Source organism: Brassica oleracea, chromosome C2 (assembly GCF_000695525.1).
Source record: "Brassica oleracea var. oleracea cultivar TO1000 chromosome C2, BOL, whole genome shotgun sequence".
Taxonomy (NCBI): domain Eukaryota; kingdom Viridiplantae; phylum Streptophyta; class Magnoliopsida; order Brassicales; family Brassicaceae; genus Brassica; species Brassica oleracea.
This window is the reverse complement of record NC_027749.1, coordinates 2033046-2050611: the sequence shown is the minus strand read 5'-3', so window position 1 is coordinate 2050611 and position 17566 is coordinate 2033046. Positions and strand designations below refer to the sequence as shown.

The window sequence follows — 17566 nt, the reverse complement described above, 5'->3', positions numbered from 1 at the left end:
ACGAAAATACGGAGCCAACTATTCTATATGAAGATAACGCGGCATGTGTTGCTCAAACGAAGGAAGGATATATCAAAAGCGATAGAACCAAACATATACCTCCGAAGTTCTTCTCATACACTCAAGAGCTCGAGAAGAATAAAGAGATTGAAATAAGATATGTTCGATCATGCGACAATGCAGTCGACCTCTTCACAAAATCACTCCCTACCTCGGTATTCAGAAAACACATCCATAACATTGGGATGCGCCATCAGAAGGATCTATGACTGTTCATTCGAGGGGGAGCTTACGTAGTTGTACTCTTTTTACCTTACTATGGTTTTTCCCATTGGGTTTTCCTGGAAAGGTTTTTAACGAGGCAACAAAGACGTTAAGCGAGAGCGGATAGTGACACCGCCCCCCAAGGGGGAGTGTTACGAAAGTAAACAAAAGCGGCCACCGTAATGTTTGAAATAATTAAAGATGTGGGTCCCGCTGCACTATTTGCACAGTAAATTTTCTTTTATATATACGAACGTTTGCGTTCGTTTATAAAGCACACCTAAAAACACTTCTCTTCTATTCTCTCTCTGTATCAGTGTTATTTCTTTCTACGGGTATAAAATTTTGCCCTTATTTAAATTCCTGCGATACAAATAAATTTCAGTTTTTTTTATAACAATTGTGTATTTTTAGAGTAAGAATTTAATCTTCTTTATCAAATTTTTTTATTTAAATATGTCATCCAATGGGCCTTAATGTTTCTGAAACTTCGAGTTACCATGTATACTGGAGTGGTCAGTAATATTCACATTCGACTATGCAATTATGCAAAACAATTAGCTTAATTTTAAGCTAATCTTCTTCTTGTAATAGAGCTATGTGCATATATTAAAAGAGAGAGACAGATGGATTCAAACATATATAAAAGAAAGAGTCATCACGTTCATATTCCATATTTGAATGACAAGTCAATATGTATATTGATAAGAGAATAATATCTTCAAGCTTTGACGCAGCAGTTAAAGCAGCTGAAGATGCTTCTCCTCGCCTGTTTCCAAACAACCACAACATATTCTTATGTTACTTAATAGTTATCATAATCAAGAGAGACTGGTCAATAAAACTATGTTCAATAATTTAAGGCCCTTCAAATATTTTCAGCAAACCGGTAAGATATATAAGACACATCTTGGTTAACACGGGCCCTTAAATTTTGGAGGCTATAGACAATTTAATAAAGATTTTGGTAATTTGAAGACTTTTTTTTTACAAATTTGGAAGTCTATGTAATATATTTTTTAAAAATTGGGAGTTTGAGACGAATGTTTCATCCGGCTTGGTCCAGGACCGGCTATGGTCTCGGTTACAAAACCAACCAAGTCCTAAATGCAAATATTTATGTATGAAACGATCAAATCAAAGACTGCAAAAAATGGTTTGGAAACTTACAGAAGGGGAATGTGGTTGGTGATGGTGGTCCGGAGAGAAGTGTTGTTTGTTTTCACTATGGACAGTTGTGAGTTTAGCTATTGGTGCTGATGACTCGGGTGGCTTGATGAGCTCTTCCTCGTTGCCAAAACTGGCTAGAGAAGGGTCTCTCTTGTTCTGTTTCCTCATCTCCCTGATCTTGGTGAAATCCATCGAGTAATCAGGCATTGCTCCTCCTCCGCTTTTCTGGTCCCAGTCACCAAACTGTGGCACAGATAGCCATGGAGAGTTCTTCTGCACAACAACCACAATTTTTTTTTTTGTAACTTGGGCTACAACAACCACAATTTATTGCATTTAGACTAAAAAAACACACAGAACTGTTCGGTTGTTGACTTTACTGAACTGTTTCTAAGCTTTGAAATGTATCAGAGCATGATTAACGCCGAGACGGAGCTGAGATGGGCCTGCACGGTTTCATAGGAAAGTTTTTTTTTTATGTCTGATAAAAAAAAATTAAAAGACGAACCAATCGCGGGCCGCGAACAGTGCAAGAAACAAGTGAAGGTCGGTCCTTATCGCTCGTATGTAGAGCATATCTTAAGGGGGGAGAACCCACAGTTTACATAAAAATCGTGCCTTATGTGTGCAAAATAAGAGATGTTTGTTGTGGGTTTTTTGTTCGCGGCCTCACCAACACGTGGCGTTCCGCGATTGGTGCGTTTTTTAATTAATTTTTTTTCAGACAAAAAAAAAATAAATTTAAGAAACTCTTTAATGGGTTTGTGGGATAAAGACGACCTTATATCACAATCTTAGAGACAAAGTTTTTAAAAATTAGTGGAACCCACCCAATATTTTATTAGTTTTTGCTAAGGATCCTATTTATAAGACTCTTAGTAACGATGGTCTTAGAGATTGACAATGATGAGTAGAAGTATTAGTGTCTGAATGGCAACATGGGGAAAATTATGGAGGAGCGGTTATAAATTAACAAAATATATAGATACATAGGTAGATGTAGAGATTTTTGTTACTATTAACACCTAACACCGGTGGGATGCGGTTTATAAACATTTGGAGTCTTATTATCTTTTTATAAATCCAAAAAGGTAACCAAAGTTCTGAAAATACAGAGTAGGTAGGGGTGTTCAATCCGGATATCGGTTCGGTTTAGGTTCGGTTTTTTTGGGTTTTCGGTATTTCGGTTAGTAAAATATAACTACCATTCTAAATCCATATTTACTTTGGTTCGGTTCGGTTTATATACCGTCGGTTTTTGGTTTATTCGGTTTTATACCAAAAAATATAATTATTTAGTTTGAGATCATATTATATGAATTTTAGAGTCATATTGTGAATACAGTCATTTATTAAAAATATATTACATGTTCAAATAAATGAACAAAAAAGTAAAAATGCTTCTACCATCAAATAAAATAATCAAATCTATAACTAAAATCAAAGCTTGAAACTTTGAAAATAAAAATATGAAACAAAACAGAAACATGAAAGAAAAGTTTTTTCACTCTTACATATTTAGTGTTCATTAAAGTCATGCTTTTTTAATTGAACACAAAACTCTGTTTGTTTATAGATAAGAAAAAAGTTGTGACAATTTTTCATTAATTATTGTCCATCAAATTTATAATCTTCATATTAATTTAGTGAAGACTAAAATAAAGCAAAAAGATCAAAAGATAGACTTAGAAAATAAGATGTCTGAATCGCGATGTATTGTTATTTAATTATAGTTTAAGTGTTTTACAAATTACTTTAAAATTATGGTAATAGTTATTAACACAAATTTAACTTATGTAACAAATAGATTTTCATGTTTGTTATAAAATAGATACATATTTACATGTTTCTACTTTTAATCGGTTTTGTTCGGTTTATTCGATTTAATCGGTTATATACCAAACCATATCCAAATCCTACGGTTTTTATAAAATTATATTCATTCGGTTTATATGGTATATACCAAAACCAAACCATATTGTCTATTTCGGTTCAGTTCGGTACGGTTCTACCATATTGAACGGCCCTAAGAGTAGGTGACAACGTTCTGTTTCCGGTTACTCAGATTTTAGATTTTCATAACTATAATAATATCACTATTCACTAGTGCTTGGAGCTTGTTAAAGTGTGAAACCCAAGCTCGACTACGACAAGATCCAAACGGTACCAACAAAACAATCAGATCTCGAGATATACTTAGTTCAAAACTAGAAGTGATCGGGAAACCATACAACACATAAGAGAAGTAAAACAGATGAAGAAGAAGATGGTGCGTACCTCTTTTCTGTCATCCTCCATTAGATTCAAATCTGTCAAAGAGAAGTTTGTAGATAGAGAGAAACAGAGAGATCAGCTGGCTTTTGTGTGTGTTTTGTTTCGTGTTTCTGCCGATATGATGATGCTAGCGAAGGAGAAGCTGGAGAGACAGACAGGATCGTATATACTATGTTAAATATGTTGAATTATTACAGCAAAAAGACAGCTCGACTTCTATCAATCAAAATGATTCTTCAGTTTCTTTATTTCTGTCATGGCCATTGGCTCAATGATTAACGTATACGGTATATAAACAATAAACAATTACGGAAAGTCCGAGGTTGTGTGTAAATATAACGAGAATGCCATTTATGACTTTTTTTGAGTAACGCCATTTACCACTCTTTTATCCTCATCGAGATAATAAATTCCATCTATTCATAAATAGTATTTTTTTTTTAAAATGTTATTATAAATTTCAATGCAACTTATACTTACTTTTAGTTTAATATTAATTGTAAGCTCTTTAGTTTTATAGTTATTTTATTTATCTCAAAGAATATTAATTGCATTTATCACACTTTATCAAAAAAATAGTGCAATTAATAAAATTAATAAAAAAATAAATGCATTTCAATCATTTTCTTAATTTGTGTGAAAATATTAAAATGACATTTTTATAAAACATATATAATTTTTTTTTGAAAGAAACATAGGATAAAATAATTAAAAGGAATTCATAAAAATATATTGAGCTCTTTATGATCAACCAAATTGATAATATCATAATTCGGGTCATGGAAAGATAATGATATATTTTCAGGACAGGGTTGGTATAGTACCTTACCGGGTTTCGATGGCTTATTAGGGTCACAGAATGTAAGGGCATGTATTTCACCACTACATTCAGAGATAGATGCGCTGATTTGGACAATGGAAAGTATGAGGAATTTAAGACAGTTTCAGGTTACGTTTGCAACGGATTGTTCTCAATTGGTGAAGATAGTTTCAAAACCAGAAGAATGACCAGCATTTGAAAGTTATCTGAAAGATATTAAAGTCCTACAAAGGAGTTTCTACAACTCAGAGATCGTTCATGTACCTCAGATGGAGAATAAAAGGGCGGATAGCTTAGCACCCAGTGCTAAGAAACAACCGTCTTTCGTCGTTCATATAGATACAGAGTTGCCGGTTTGGTTTACAGAGTCAAGTTGAGTCTGTGAATGTATTGTTGTAAAAAAAAAAAAGATAATATCATAAGTCAATTCATATTAGATTGAAAAGTACTATTTGAGGTTGGTTGATCCCTTAGCAAATCTGTAAGAATAATGTACAAAAAATAAAGATATTGGCCAATGAATACAACAAAATATGAGAGAGGCATGTTATGTGCCACTGACTGTATTATTCACCCTGTTATGTACTTATGTGCCTTCAAACATGTTGGTGTAGTGATTTGTGATGACTCCAAAAGTGTCAGGTATGATTGTATGAACACCATGCATCAACCTCAAATCGATATTCGTTTTATTGGATCTGATAATTATTTAGCAATACAAAAGAAAGAAGGTAGAAACAATAACACCCACCAAACCTAATAAATTTCATGCGGAAACTTTAAGACATCAAACCGAACTGTGACATTTTGCCTGAAGAAGACCGGTCTGGGATCCCCAAACCAAACTCCAAACCACCGTAATTCCAATTCCCAGCGTTACTATTACTTAAAACCGTTATTTGACTCGACAACAGAACCGGAGGATTTTTCCATTTCGGAACCGGACCGGTTACGAACATTGACTCGACCAACGATCCAGCTTCACTAACCGCCTTAAAAAACTTACCGTTCTCCGGCAACACTCCACCGATCATCTCCAGCACGACTGTCTCGTAATCCCTCGTCTTCTCAGCAACAACACGCATCTGACTCGACGGGAAGGTGGGATCGAACGGCGATGAATAAACACTCGAGCCAAAATCCAACGGCGATGGAGAGGAGAGCCGCGACGGAGAATCTACGGGGAAGTGAGTGTGATTACAGTTTTGAGTATTCTCATCTTTGGCTTCTGGCTGATGACAGCGTATTTGTTCTTCGTACGACAGTAAGGTGTCGAAGAGTTGCCGTAACTGAGAGGCTTCGGCGAGTGACTGCATCAGTTGTTCCTTTGCTTCGTCTCTTTCTTGGACAGCAAGTTTCCACAGATTATAATAATGCAGTGTTTCTTGGTGCATGTTTATTATTCCTTGAGAACAAAAAAACACTCTGTTACATTTTAGTGGGATTACTGAATGTTTTTTGTTTCCGCAACTTCAAGTATATTAGTCAGCAAAAAAAAAAAAGTATACTAGAAAAAACATTTACCTCAAAACTCAAGGTTCACGCCAAGCCAACGAGAATTGTTAATCGAGAACGAGGAAGAAGAGTTAAGAAATGTGAGATTCTATTTATAAGAGCTGAAATTAATTAGAGTTTGTACATTTGGTAGGGTTATATTTTAGTGCCCAAAGTAATAATGGAAAGTGTATTAGTTATTTTGGAGCTTGTTGATTATTGGAGAATATCCTAGTGATTTACTTGCATATTGTTTTGGTGTATAAGGTGATTTAGACATTCTGATTAGGGAAATGTAATATTTACTATTTATATTCATGAAGTCTTGAGATCTGTTGATTTCTTTTATGTTCTTTCATTAAAGAAGAGTGATACAGCAATACATATTTGTTTTTATCCACAAAATTGGAGTTGCATCATTCAGAAACTTAATGTTTTATTCTACTCAATGTACTAAAAATTTGGTCTAGAAATGCCAAAAGATGGAATTGAAGCTTTGCACTTGTAACTTTAGGTATATCATATTCATATGATATCATCATTTTGTAAGAAAAACTCCATCAAGTAAAAAGATGTATATTTCATTGCAAGCTTGGATCATCCATTGTAAACTACATTCATTAAACATGAACTCATGAAGGTATCGTTCCAGAGATTCTGGCCATGAGAGCGTTATAATTTCTGACATGAAAAATTAACTCAAGACATCAGCTTAAAGGCGAATACAACACCCTGAAATACTAATCGGTTCATGATCTTAGATCTTGAGAATTTTTATGAACTACTCAAATCTCTTGACAAGAGAGAGATCATTGAGCATCTTCTCAATTGCTTCATCACTATGAGCTCTTCCTTTTGTCTGCAAAAAAACATAAGCTCACATCATATCTCAAAAGTCCACAAGACATAACAATGGCTATTTGTCCTTTCAAGTATCTGTCTGATCTCCACTGAATTAGAAAAAAAAGGTAGAATATTTCTTTTACCTTGAGGGAGGGAACCATAGCCACTGCTTCTTCAGCAGTTTCAGGACAGAGATTGCCAAGAACACAAAGCTGTTCAATGCAGTTGTTTTAAAAAGTCTTGTGTCAACGACTTGAGATGATGACAAAAATCCAATCTCAACAAGATTTTAACATCTTACCTCAAACTCAGTGAGCTGATGTCTACTCAGGATTCTGTGAAATTTCGAGTTAAGGTAAAAACATGTTGCAATAAAATCAAATGACATATTCTCACAACACTAAAGAAGCAAACCAGTGACTGTAAACTCCCTCATTCATCATTCATAGCAGAATCAATTCAAACATGTCAAAGCATTAGGTAAATACTAAGAGAATCTAAAACTAATCACAGAAAGAGGATACTCTCGAACTTGTCTAACAGCATCTGGATTCTTGTAGCGGCTAAATCGCTTCACATACTGCAAGGACTTCTCAAACACTCTGCAACAAGAATCCATATATATAAAGCTTCTTCACCAATCAAATTAGACTAATAACAAAATTAGAGTACAAGATCCAAGCTTTCTCTTGCTGGGTTTACAGTGAAACTCTACAAAGCACAAAACTTTAAAAGACTTACTGAGAAACTTGATTCATAGGATCCTCGGAGACTTGCTGAAGCTGTTCGTACTTGTGCTCGAGGATCAAAGACACTTCACAGTTCATTAAGCACTTCGCCTTCAAAAACTCTAATTTGCCAAAACAAACGAAAACCCATCAAAATCTCAGTGCTAAATCTCAGAAATTAAACTAATTTCAATCGATTGCAATAAGATCAATTCTAATTAAAAGGAACAAAAAACCCTAATTTTCGCGGTGCAATCGCTAAGGAGCATGGAGAAGGGGATAGAGAAGTACCGTCTCCGATCTTGAGCTCGGCGGCGTTCTCTTCTTCTTCTCCAGACATTGCGTGGCAAATCGAACCCTTTTAGATTTATCTTTTTTCTTCTCTTCGCGTCGAACGAGTGAAAGAGAATTATAAGGCGAAAAGAAACTATCTCAGTAATATAAAAAGAAGAGGCAAATCCTATTAAAAAGGAAATACAAAAAATGGAAACTAAGAGTAATAAAATAATAGTTTTTTTTTGAGAAAAAAGTTATTGTAAATAAAATAATAGTTACGTGATTTATTGATTAAATATAATTTTTAATTTTCTTAGCGGTGTAATATATTGAATGTATAGTAGTATTTTTTTTGACATATCAAATTAACAATATATGATTCCAATCTTTTTTATATAATGCATGTTTATATTATGTAAATAATTTTCTTTTTTTTGATAAATAAAATTATGATAACGAAGAAAAACATGCGTTTCTCGCACTTACAGACGGCTTAGATTTTAATTTGATAAAGTCAATGTAAAAGAATAGCATATTACATATTGAAACTGATATTTCTCATAACATTATTTATGTTAAAAATAATAAAAAAAATTAAATGTTACCACAATTTGGATTTACTATTGATTTAAATTCGTAAGGTCCTACAGGTCTACTGACCTCGGACCTATACTTGCTTCTCTTTTTAATGGGTAAATCTGCTTCATTCCGACCAGTCTTGCGACGAAAACGAACACGATTAATACGACAGCGACGACGATGTTCCTCTACAATTTCGCCTTCTTCAATTTCTATAGCGATTGGTTCCATAGCTTCATTTATTTGCATCTCTCGAATCTCTGTTTCCATAAGCTTGTTGAACATCTCAAAGAGACACTCGTCTTCTCTAAACAGATTCTGAAGACACCATATGAGTCTGTCTCCTTCTATAAGCCGTGACCTAAACAGTTTCATCAGGTCCATGTACTGTCTAAGTTTCGTTGAGCTTAGCCTTTCTCTGATGAACATCGTTATATCCTGGAAGTGTTGCTCCCACGATACATCGTTGCTTGGAGTCCTCATCCTCGTCTTAGACTAGGTGTTTTTACTTGTCTCGGTTCAAGATATGTATGTGTGTGTTTGTTTTGTTCATAAAGGAAAAGACTACATGTGTATTTATAAGAAAACAATTGTTTATGATTACTATGTTGTTTAGGATTTTTAATTCTAATTAGATTAGGACAATTAAAATCCAATCCTGTATAAAATAATATCACTAAACCAGATTTATTGTACCAGAAAAAACCAAATCCACCAAACCAAACTGATCCAACCAAACTCAAACCGATCAAACAAAACCGAAGTATATGTCTAAACCATTTAGTTCAAAATTTTATTAACCCAAATTATTCGGTTTGGTTTGGTTTTAAACCGAACCAAACCGAAATATTTTTAGTTAAATTAATTAAATATACTAATAATATTAAAATTTAATATATTTAGCCATTTGACATAAACAACTAAACATAATTGTATACATTTTTCTAAATGAATAGAATAAACACAATTAAAAATAAAATAAAGAATATGAATATGAATCTCATACATTAACATTAAAACCGATAATTACTTATGATATTTATATTAGGTTTGAAGATAAACATATAAAATTATTGGATTATATCTTCTAACATTTTATTGTGGTGTTTGGCTTTATCATCAATATGAAAAAATGATTTAGTGTCAAATGATGATTCATTTATGTTTTTATAAATTATATTTTGTAACAAAACTAAAAAAGCCAACTCGATTTAACGAAAAAATACAAAAAAATTAAATTAAACCGAACACCAAATTAAACCGAAGCGAACACAAAACAAACCGAACTAAAACCGAACCGAACGCAAACAAACCAAACTAAAACCAAATCGAACACAAACAAACCAGACTAAAACCGAACCAAATCAAACAGAACTAATTTAGATTTACTTTGGTTAAAGTTTTCTTAGACCCAAAAAAAAACTAAATCGAATCCATAATTAAACAGAATGCCCACCACGAGACCAAACCAATCAGTTTGATGGTGGTTTAAAATCCAATCATGAATGAAATAATATAACTAAACCGGATTATAGTACCAGTCAGACCAAAACCAATCAGCTAGTTAATATATGAGATAATAACAAATTGTGTTATCTGGCTTTACCGTTAATATGAAAAATGATTTAGTGTCGAATGATAATTTGTTCATGTTTTTATAAATTATAATTTTGCAATAAAACTAAAAAATCAACTCGATTTAACTGAAAAAACAAAACCAAATTAAACCAAACTGAACACAAAACAAACTGAAATATAACAAACCGAACATAAAACAAACCGAACTAAAATCGAACCGAACTAAAACCAAACAAACCAAACACAAATCAAACCAAACTAATTTGGATTGACTTTGGTTAAAGTTTTCATATGCTCCCATAATACATTGTTGCTCTCACTCTTCATCCTTGTCTTAGACCCGATGTGCTTTTACTTCTCTCGGTTTAAGATTTTTGTGTGTGTGTTTGTTTATAAGGAAAACGAAAACATGCGTATTTATAACAAAACGAGTTGTTCATGATACTATCTGGTTTAGGATCTTAAATTCTAATTTGATTAGGACTTTTTTTTTTAACACCAATTTGATTAGGACTATTAAAATCTAATCAGGGAAACAAATAATACCCCTAAACCGGATCTATTGTACCTGATCAGCTAATATACAAGCTAAAAACAAATTAGTTAATGGCCCATATAACAATTATCGGCCCAAGAATCTGAGCTTTCTTGTTCAAGGGGTTGAGACTCGGCCATTGTTTCTGTGCTCGGCAACTCCATAAGCTCTCTCTATCGCCCCCTCTCAGATTGTGCTACACGGTGGTTTCGCGATGGCGAGTTCTCGATTTCTCAGATCTGTTATTAGTTTTTTGCTCTCGTTTCGAATTTTTGAATCTCATTCGTGTGGATTTTCAGGGAGACAGCGGCAACCTCGAGGCGTCGATAGATCGGCTTCTGAATGAGGAGAAGCAGATGAGGCTCGCGGAGAACGTCGCCGGTACGAGGAAAGCGGCTACCGAGATTCTGCAGCTCTGTTTCGAAGCTAAGGACTGGAAGCTTCTCAACGAGCAGATTCTCAATCTCTCCAAGAAGCGTGGTCAGCTTAAACAGGTTATCTCATTAGTTTCTTTCGATTGAGCTTGTTAAGGAATCAAAGGGAGTTGTTAGGTTTGAAGATTTCGTTTGTGTTTGTACTGTGAATTGCATAGGGATTAGTGATTGGTAACCAGAACATAGGGATTCACCTTCTGTGGCCAATACAGAACTCATTTTAGTGGAGTTTGACCTGTGATAAGTTGCTTTTGTGATTCCTTTGATTTTGATGATCTGGAAAGAATCTTGGCCATTGTGTCAGATGTCACTGGTTCGAGTGATCTCTTAGATGAAACTAATATTACTTGTTTCCGCCCCGAACCTCCTGGTATTAAGAAAAAATGTTTAACTGTTCACTTTAGTATTAATGCTAAGTTTGGTCATTGCACATAGTGGTGGATGATTGTATTTGCATATTTACTTCAGTTTATTACTAAGCTTTACTTCTATTTTCAGTTTTTGTTGTTGATTTTACTTTGCTTTTCGTGTATTTCTTAGTCTAATATCTCCATACGTAATCAATTTTTGCTTTTTCGTATTTAGAACTTTAGAATTATATTGTTAAAAGTAAAACGATTGTGAGTTTATTTTGTGAATCTATTTGCAGGCTGTGCAATCCATGGTGCAGCAAGCAATGCAGTATATCGATCAGACTCCAGATATAGAAACTCGGATTGAGCTTATTAAGACGCTGAACAATGTTTCTGCTGGAAAGGTGCGGAAGAAACTGATGGTGTTATCTTCAATCATATATTTTTGATCGTTTTATGTGATTGTTTGCATTTTTGAACTCTACGTGTGTAGATATATGTTGAAATCGAGAGGGCTAGACTCACAAGGAAGCTTGCTAAGATTAAGGAAGACCAGGGTCAGATTGCTGAGGCTGCAGATCTCATGCAAGAAGTTGCTGTAAGCTTTTTATATAATTTCCTGAAAATCTTATTTTCTATTTAATCAATTTGTTCATGCATAACAGGTGGAGACATTTGGCGCTATGGCGAAAACTGAGAAGATTGCATTTATCCTTGAACAAGTAAGAACTTGCGTTATATTGTTGTTTAGTATATCTACTGGTGTTCTCATTTGTGGATTGTGGTGCTAACTACTTTGGTTTAACCTTTGAAGGTCCGGTTGTGCTTGGATCGTCAAGATTATGTTCGTGCGCAAATCTTATCTAGGAAGATCAATCCTAGAGTTTTTGATGCAGATACGAAAAAAGATAAGAAGAAACCTAAGGAAGGTGAGAACATTGTAGAGGAGGCTCCTGCTGATATACCGTCTTTGTTGGAGCTTAAGCGAATTTACTATGAGCTAATGATTCGGTAAGTCTTCTGTAAGACATGTTTCCACTTTCTGATGTACCGTGGCATTCTCATCTTTCTATAAATAACCATATAAAAACTCAACCATCTAGGTATTATTCCCATAACAATGAGTACCTTGAGATCTGCCGTAGCTACAAGGCGATATATGACATCCCTTCTGTAAAAGAAAACCCAGAGCAGTGGATTCCAGTAAGCTTCATACTATTGATTTTGTGTTTTGTGTAATACACATTTCAACGGTTAGTTTAAGAATAACTTCTCTTTGATCTTTCAAACAATAGGTCCTAAGGAAGATCTGCTGGTTCTTGGTCTTGGCACCTCATGATCCAATGCAATCAAGCTTGCTCAATGCTACTTTGGAAGATAAGAATTTATCGGAAATTCCTGATTTCAAGTACTTTTCTTTCCCCATAAACTCCGTTTTTTAATTGCTGTTTCGGTTTCATATGGTTCTGAGTAGTCTCTTTATGATGTTCGTACCAGGATGCTTCTAAAACAGGTAGTGACGATGGAGGTTATTCAATGGACGTCTCTCTGGAACAAATACAAGGATGAGTTTGAGAAAGAAAAATCCATGGTTGGAGGTTCTTTGGGTGACAAAGCTGATGAAGATCTGAAACTGAGAATCATTGAACACGTAAGTCTCTCTATGAAGAATCATTGTTGTTGGCAAATGGCAATTTACTTGTTATTAATTTTTTTTTCGATTTTCTCTACAGAATATTCTCGTTGTCTCAAAGTACTACTCAAGGATCACCTTAAAGAGACTTGCAGAGCTTCTATGCCTAAGCATTGAGGTAACCGATATGTTCTCTCTGGTTGTATCATATGCTCTCTTTACACAAATTGTAATTGTTGGAATAATTTCTCAGGAGGCGGAGAAGCATCTCTCAGAGATGGTTGTGTCGAAAGCACTGATTGCAAAAATCGACAGACCATCAGGAATCGTGTGTTTCCAGGTCTCAAAGGACAGCAACGAGATTCTCAACTCGTGGGCAGTGAATCTGGAGAAGCTCTTGGATCTTGTTGAAAAGAGTTGCCACCAGATTCACAAGGAAACCATGGTTCACAAAGCTGCATTGAGACCTTGAACATCATGCTCTTCCATGAAACTTTTTAGGATCTTCGTTGAGTTGTTATTAACATCTTTGTGTGGGAGAAAAAAAAACTCAGAAACAGTTGTTTCCTTGTCAAGACTATGTAGTATGGTTTTTGTACACTAGTTGGTTTTATCATCTTTTTGTTTTTCAAAGATTTTTAGTGGATTATTTCTTTTTAAAAAAACTTCGTTTTATTAATTTAAAAAAAATAAAAAAAAATTGTTGACAAATCTAAAAATAATTGCATTGTTAAACTCATGAACTATATATAAGCCGTTAATGTTTGGGCCCCTGATCTACTAAACTCTTCTGGCCCATGAGGCCTTGATCACCGTCTCAGGTTAATGCATGAAATACCATTTTTAACCTCGCTTATGTTTGTAATTTACGAAGTAGCACTAGCAACCATCTTTTAGATATCAATCGAACAAGGCCGAGCTGCTAAATTCAATTGCTTCCTTTTCAATTCGAAACCCTAACAAAAGCCCTAATTTGAAGAGGATGGAGTTCGACGAGTACGAGTACCTGGAGAAGACGGTGGAGGAAGGAGATGCGTCCGCGGATAGGAAGAAGGAAGGGAGCGGGAACGAGAAGAGCGAGAGGAGTTACAGGAAGAGAGAAGGAGAGAGGCGTGACGAAGAAGAGCGAGGGAGCAGCCGGAGTAAGAAGTCTCGAGGAGACGAAGAAGAGAACGGTGGAAGTAAGAGAGATCGGGAGAAGGAGAGGCACAGGAGCAGCCGAGACAAGGATAGAGAGAGGGGAGGATCTAGAGATCGAGAGAGGAGTAGCAAAGAGAGAGATAGAGTTGATAGGGAGAAGAGCAGAGATAGAGAGAGAGATAGGAGCGATAGGGAGAAGAGCAGAGACAGAGAGAGGAGAGAGAGGGAGAAGGATAGAGAGAGGAGGGAGAGGGAGAGGAGAAGCAGCAGTAGGTCAAGGAGGGAGGAGAGGGAACGCGAAGTAGTGGAAAGAGGAAGCAGGTTTGTTTGATTATGTTCCTTTGTTGTGTAGTTTAGTACCAATGTATTAAGTTAAAAGTTTTGAGAAATGATTTTTTGCGATTGTATAGGAGACACAGGGACAAGAAAGATGAGCCTGAAGCAGATCCAGAGAGGGATCAAAGAACGGTCTTTGCATATCAGGTAAATTATCAAACTTTGGATTCTCTAATAACCCACACAGTTGAGTTTTACCGGTTAAGCTAACTGTTTTTTTTTTGTAATTCACAGATGCCTCTTAAAGCTACCGAGAGAGATGTTTATGAGTTCTTCTCCAAAGCTGGCAAGGTCAGTTTACTGTGTGCCTTTCTATTTTGTTCATTGTTTTTCTCCGTGTAGTTAGTTTAGGCCATGGCAAGGTGTTGATACTTGATACTACTCCGCAGATTCTATTTTCAATGAAAAGGTTATAAATGTGTTCGTGTTTTTTCTTATTATTCTCTATTCCTTATGATTTCAGGTCAGGGATGTGCGACTGATCATGGACAGAAACTCAAGACGATCTAAAGGAGTCGGGTATGTTTTTTCTTACAGCTTTCAGCTTCTGTTAAACTTAAGTTTTGTGTATGTGCACTTGCCAATTGGTGCGTAATATTCTGAATATTTAGTTTTTTCAATGCAATTTCAAGAACTCGATTTAACTGTATTCTTAGATGCACTATCTATGCGATACTGATGAGGATGATGGCAGTACCTTGAACTCTTGTTTAATCAATTCTGCATGGTCAAGGTAGATGTCAGAACACCTGAATCATATTTTAGTTGTTACTTTTCATTGTAAGCACTGTCAGGAAAGAAGGAACCCATTAGCTTATCACTCTTGTTCAGTGCTTCATCCTAGTCTGTCTGAGATATTCAACGACAGAAGAGCTTGCTACTATCTTCACTGCCTACTAGATTTAATTATTGTTCAATTTATCATGATGGGCTAACATTTTTTATTAATCTAGGCATCCATCCCACCAAAAGAGACTCAGCTTGAACTCTCGCACTAAAGTTTTTTGTTCCAAATTTCTCTTTGCTACAGTTTTGTTCTGATATTCGTTTCCTATGTGTACTCTAAAGTGATTTTTCTCTTTTGACTTGCAGGTATATCGAGTTTTATGATGTTATGTCAGTTCCAATGGCCATAGCTATGTCTGGACAACTCTTTCTTGGACAACCTGTGATGGTTAAGCCCTCTGAAGCTGAAAAGAATTTGGCTCAATCCACTACTACTGCAGGTGGTGGTACTGGTCCTGTTGATAGGAAGCTGTATGTGGGGAACTTGCATTTCAACATGACAGAGTTGCAGCTTAGACAGGTATTTTCATTGATATCCACTCTCCTTAATAGTGGGTTTTAAAGAGAGATGGCTTCTTGAGAAGCTTTATTACTTGTGAAGAGACCAGCAAGTGTTGGTGAATTTTTTTAATGATAATTTTCGTGCTCACATTTTTTTTTTCTGTTGTCAGATTTTTGAGCCGTTTGGTCCTGTTGAGCTTGTTCAGCTTCCTTGTGACCTCGAGACTGGGCAGTGCAAGGGTTTTGGATTCATTCAGGTTTGTAGAACTCGTTTTTTCAAATTAGTTGGTGCTCTTTTTCTTCTTTATTCTTCACTCATACTAATTTTTCTTCCATAGTTTGCGCAAGTTGAACATTCAAAGGCAGCGCAAATAGCCTTAAACGGAAAATTGGAGATTGCTGGAAGGACAATCAAGGTGAGTCTTGGACTCCTTGTGGTTAAGATGAGTTGTATGACTTGCATTTCATTGATTTTATTTAACTGTAATAAATAAATATTATTTTTTCCTTAGGTTTCCTCTGTCGCTGATCATATTGGCACACAAGAGGGTAAACCAAAATCTGCTGATTTTGATGATGATGATGGAGGTGGACTGGTAAGCTACAAAACCTTTTCCTTGTATCATTTGCCTCTTTTCTACTTGTTCTATAACTAATCTCTCTCACAGGCTCTAAATGCACAATCGAGGGTTCTGCTTATGCAGAAGCTGGATCGTACAGGTCTCGCAGCAAGGTATGTCTCTCTTTTATGCATCTTCTTTTTACTCGTTTTCATTTTCTCTTGATAACATATAATCTAATCTGTGCGCAGTATTGGAGTACCAGCGGTAAATGGAACAGCTATTAATCAACCAGGCATGAATCCTGGTTTCCCAACATCAGTGCTTCCGACAACACCACTACTCCCTTCTGTTGTCACAGAGCCTATTGGTCAACCTAGTGAATGTCTTCTACTGAAGAATATGTTTGATCCTGCAACTGAGGTTGGTTCTTTCTTCTTTTTCTTGTCACTTGAGGACTGTTGACTTTTTCCTACAAGTATTACTAACATTAAAACATTACTTTGTTGCAGACGGAACTGCATTTTGATGAAGACATTAAAGAAGACGTTGGCGATGAATGCTCCAAGTATGGCGAAGTCAAGCATATTTATGTAGACAAGTAAGCATCATCTCATGAGTTTCAATTGTATAGTTAGCTCTTTATGTTTATATAATAGATATGTGATATCGGTCTGGAACTGGGTGAAATGCAGGAACAGCGCAGGTTTTGTGTATCTGCGGTTTGAATCAGTGCAGGCGGCAATGGCAGCTCAAAGAGCGATGCACACGAGATGGTTTGCACAAAAGATGATATCTGCAACTTTCTTGGTAAGATACATCAGTTTCTCTCTCTCTTGAGTCTCTTGCTTTCTACTGTTTTTAGGTTTGCTGAATGAGTGTAATGTTTTATTGCAGCCTCCACATGAATATGAAGCCAGAGCCAAGGCGTGAGTTATTTGAGTTATTAGTGTTCTTTTCTGACTTGGTATGAAAACCTAAACCGGATTCAGTCTCTTGTCTGAAATGTATTTTATATATCCTAAGATTATTGGGTTTCTTTCTTTCTCGTTGGTTGTAACTTTCTCCCATATACTTTGGTCTTTATGAAGTATTTTATTTTACCTTCATTCATCTGCTTCGAACAAAATTACAAAGTTTTCAAATAAGAACTATAAATCATATTGTAATAGCAGTATTCTCAATCCTAAATGAATTGCTAATATCCTTGTAGATAGGTCTCGTCTACATGGAACTTCTCAAACAAGACCAAGACCATTATA

At 35.4% G+C, this 17566-nt stretch overlaps 5 protein-coding genes across 5 annotated transcripts; 2 read left to right on the top strand and 3 right to left on the bottom strand.

Annotated features, from left to right (window-relative positions):
- Nucleotides 1-889: 889 nt before the first annotated feature.
- Nucleotides 890-3990, bottom strand: LOC106325185. Its single transcript, XM_013763214.1, has 3 exons — nt 3712-3990; nt 1435-1707; nt 890-1033 (listed from the first exon to the last, which is right to left on the bottom strand). Exons 1-3 carry the CDS (start codon nt 3730-3732, stop codon nt 986-988), a joined length of 342 nt encoding a protein of 113 aa, XP_013618668.1. The 5' UTR covers nt 3733-3990; the 3' UTR covers nt 890-985.
- Nucleotides 3991-5307: 1317 nt separating this feature from the next.
- On the bottom strand, nt 5308-5922 carry LOC106323156. The gene has a single exon (XM_013761315.1). It carries the CDS (start codon nt 5920-5922, stop codon nt 5308-5310), a length of 615 nt encoding a protein of 204 aa, XP_013616769.1.
- Nucleotides 5923-6619: 697 nt separating this feature from the next.
- LOC106325387 (DNA-directed RNA polymerase II subunit 4) lies at nt 6620-8015 on the bottom strand. Its single transcript, XM_013763444.1, has 6 exons — nt 7885-8015; nt 7607-7715; nt 7390-7467; nt 7167-7200; nt 7009-7077; nt 6620-6881 (listed from the first exon to the last, which is right to left on the bottom strand). The coding sequence occupies exons 1-6, from the start codon at nt 7931-7933 to the stop codon at nt 6804-6806; spliced, it is 417 nt and encodes a 138-aa protein (XP_013618898.1). The 5' UTR covers nt 7934-8015; the 3' UTR covers nt 6620-6803.
- A 2649-nt stretch (nt 8016-10664) lies between these two features.
- Nucleotides 10665-13599, top strand: LOC106322518 (26S proteasome non-ATPase regulatory subunit 12 homolog A-like). The gene is made up of 11 exons (XM_013760572.1): nt 10665-10778; nt 10861-11055; nt 11645-11752; nt 11842-11946; nt 12014-12070; nt 12163-12359; nt 12452-12551; nt 12644-12756; nt 12846-12999; nt 13082-13159; nt 13235-13599. Exons 1-11 carry the CDS (start codon nt 10776-10778, stop codon nt 13451-13453), a joined length of 1329 nt encoding a protein of 442 aa, XP_013616026.1. The 5' UTR covers nt 10665-10775; the 3' UTR covers nt 13454-13599.
- A 364-nt stretch (nt 13600-13963) lies between these two features.
- Nucleotides 13964-17417, top strand: LOC106319426 (RNA-binding protein 39-like). The gene is made up of 13 exons (XM_013757749.1): nt 13964-14442; nt 14532-14604; nt 14692-14748; nt 14921-14976; nt 15550-15763; nt 15915-16001; nt 16083-16160; nt 16257-16340; nt 16413-16477; nt 16556-16727; nt 16817-16905; nt 17000-17114; nt 17202-17417. Exons 1-13 carry the CDS (start codon nt 13964-13966, stop codon nt 17235-17237), a joined length of 1605 nt encoding a protein of 534 aa, XP_013613203.1. The 3' UTR covers nt 17238-17417.
- Nucleotides 17418-17566: the final 149 nt, after the last annotated feature.

What these genes read in the sequence shown, in the direction of transcription:
- LOC106325185 (XM_013763214.1), bottom strand. Translation starts at nt 3,732, where the DNA reads ATGGAGGATGACAGAAAAGAG. An exon ending in TGGAGGATGACAGAAAAGAG is followed by an intron (nt 1,708 to 3,711) that starts GTACGCACCATC and finishes GTTGTTGTGCAG; the next exon opens with AAGAACTCTCCATGGCTATC. An exon ending in ACCAACCACATTCCCCTTCT is followed by an intron (nt 1,034 to 1,434) that starts GTAAGTTTCCAA and finishes GTTTGGAAACAG; the next exon opens with GCGAGGAGAAGCATCTTCAG.
- LOC106323156 (XM_013761315.1), bottom strand. Translation starts at nt 5,922, where the DNA reads ATGCACCAAGAAACACTGCATTATTATAATCTGTGGAAACTTGCTGTC.
- LOC106325387 (XM_013763444.1), bottom strand. Translation starts at nt 7,933, where the DNA reads ATGTCTGGAGAAGAAGAAGAGAACGCCGCCGAGCTCAAGATCGGAGAC. An exon ending in ATCAGCTCACTGAGTTTGAG is followed by an intron (nt 7,078 to 7,166) that starts GTAAGATGTTAA and finishes TGCATTGAACAG; the next exon opens with CTTTGTGTTCTTGGCAATCT. An exon ending in CTATGGTTCCCTCCCTCAAG is followed by an intron (nt 6,882 to 7,008) that starts GTAAAAGAAATA and finishes GTTTTTTTGCAG; the next exon opens with ACAAAAGGAAGAGCTCATAG.
- LOC106322518 (XM_013760572.1), top strand. An exon ending in ATCTCATGCAAGAAGTTGCT is followed by an intron (nt 11,947 to 12,013) that starts GTAAGCTTTTTA and finishes CATGCATAACAG; the next exon opens with GTGGAGACATTTGGCGCTAT. An exon ending in TTCTATGCCTAAGCATTGAG is followed by an intron (nt 13,160 to 13,234) that starts GTAACCGATATG and finishes ATAATTTCTCAG; the next exon opens with GAGGCGGAGAAGCATCTCTC.
- LOC106319426 (XM_013757749.1), top strand. Translation starts at nt 13,964, where the DNA reads ATGGAGTTCGACGAGTACGAGTACCTGGAGAAGACGGTGGAGGAAGGA. An exon ending in CAGAGTTGCAGCTTAGACAG is followed by an intron (nt 15,764 to 15,914) that starts GTATTTTCATTG and finishes TTCTGTTGTCAG; the next exon opens with ATTTTTGAGCCGTTTGGTCC. An exon ending in CGTACAGGTCTCGCAGCAAG is followed by an intron (nt 16,478 to 16,555) that starts GTATGTCTCTCT and finishes ATCTGTGCGCAG; the next exon opens with TATTGGAGTACCAGCGGTAA.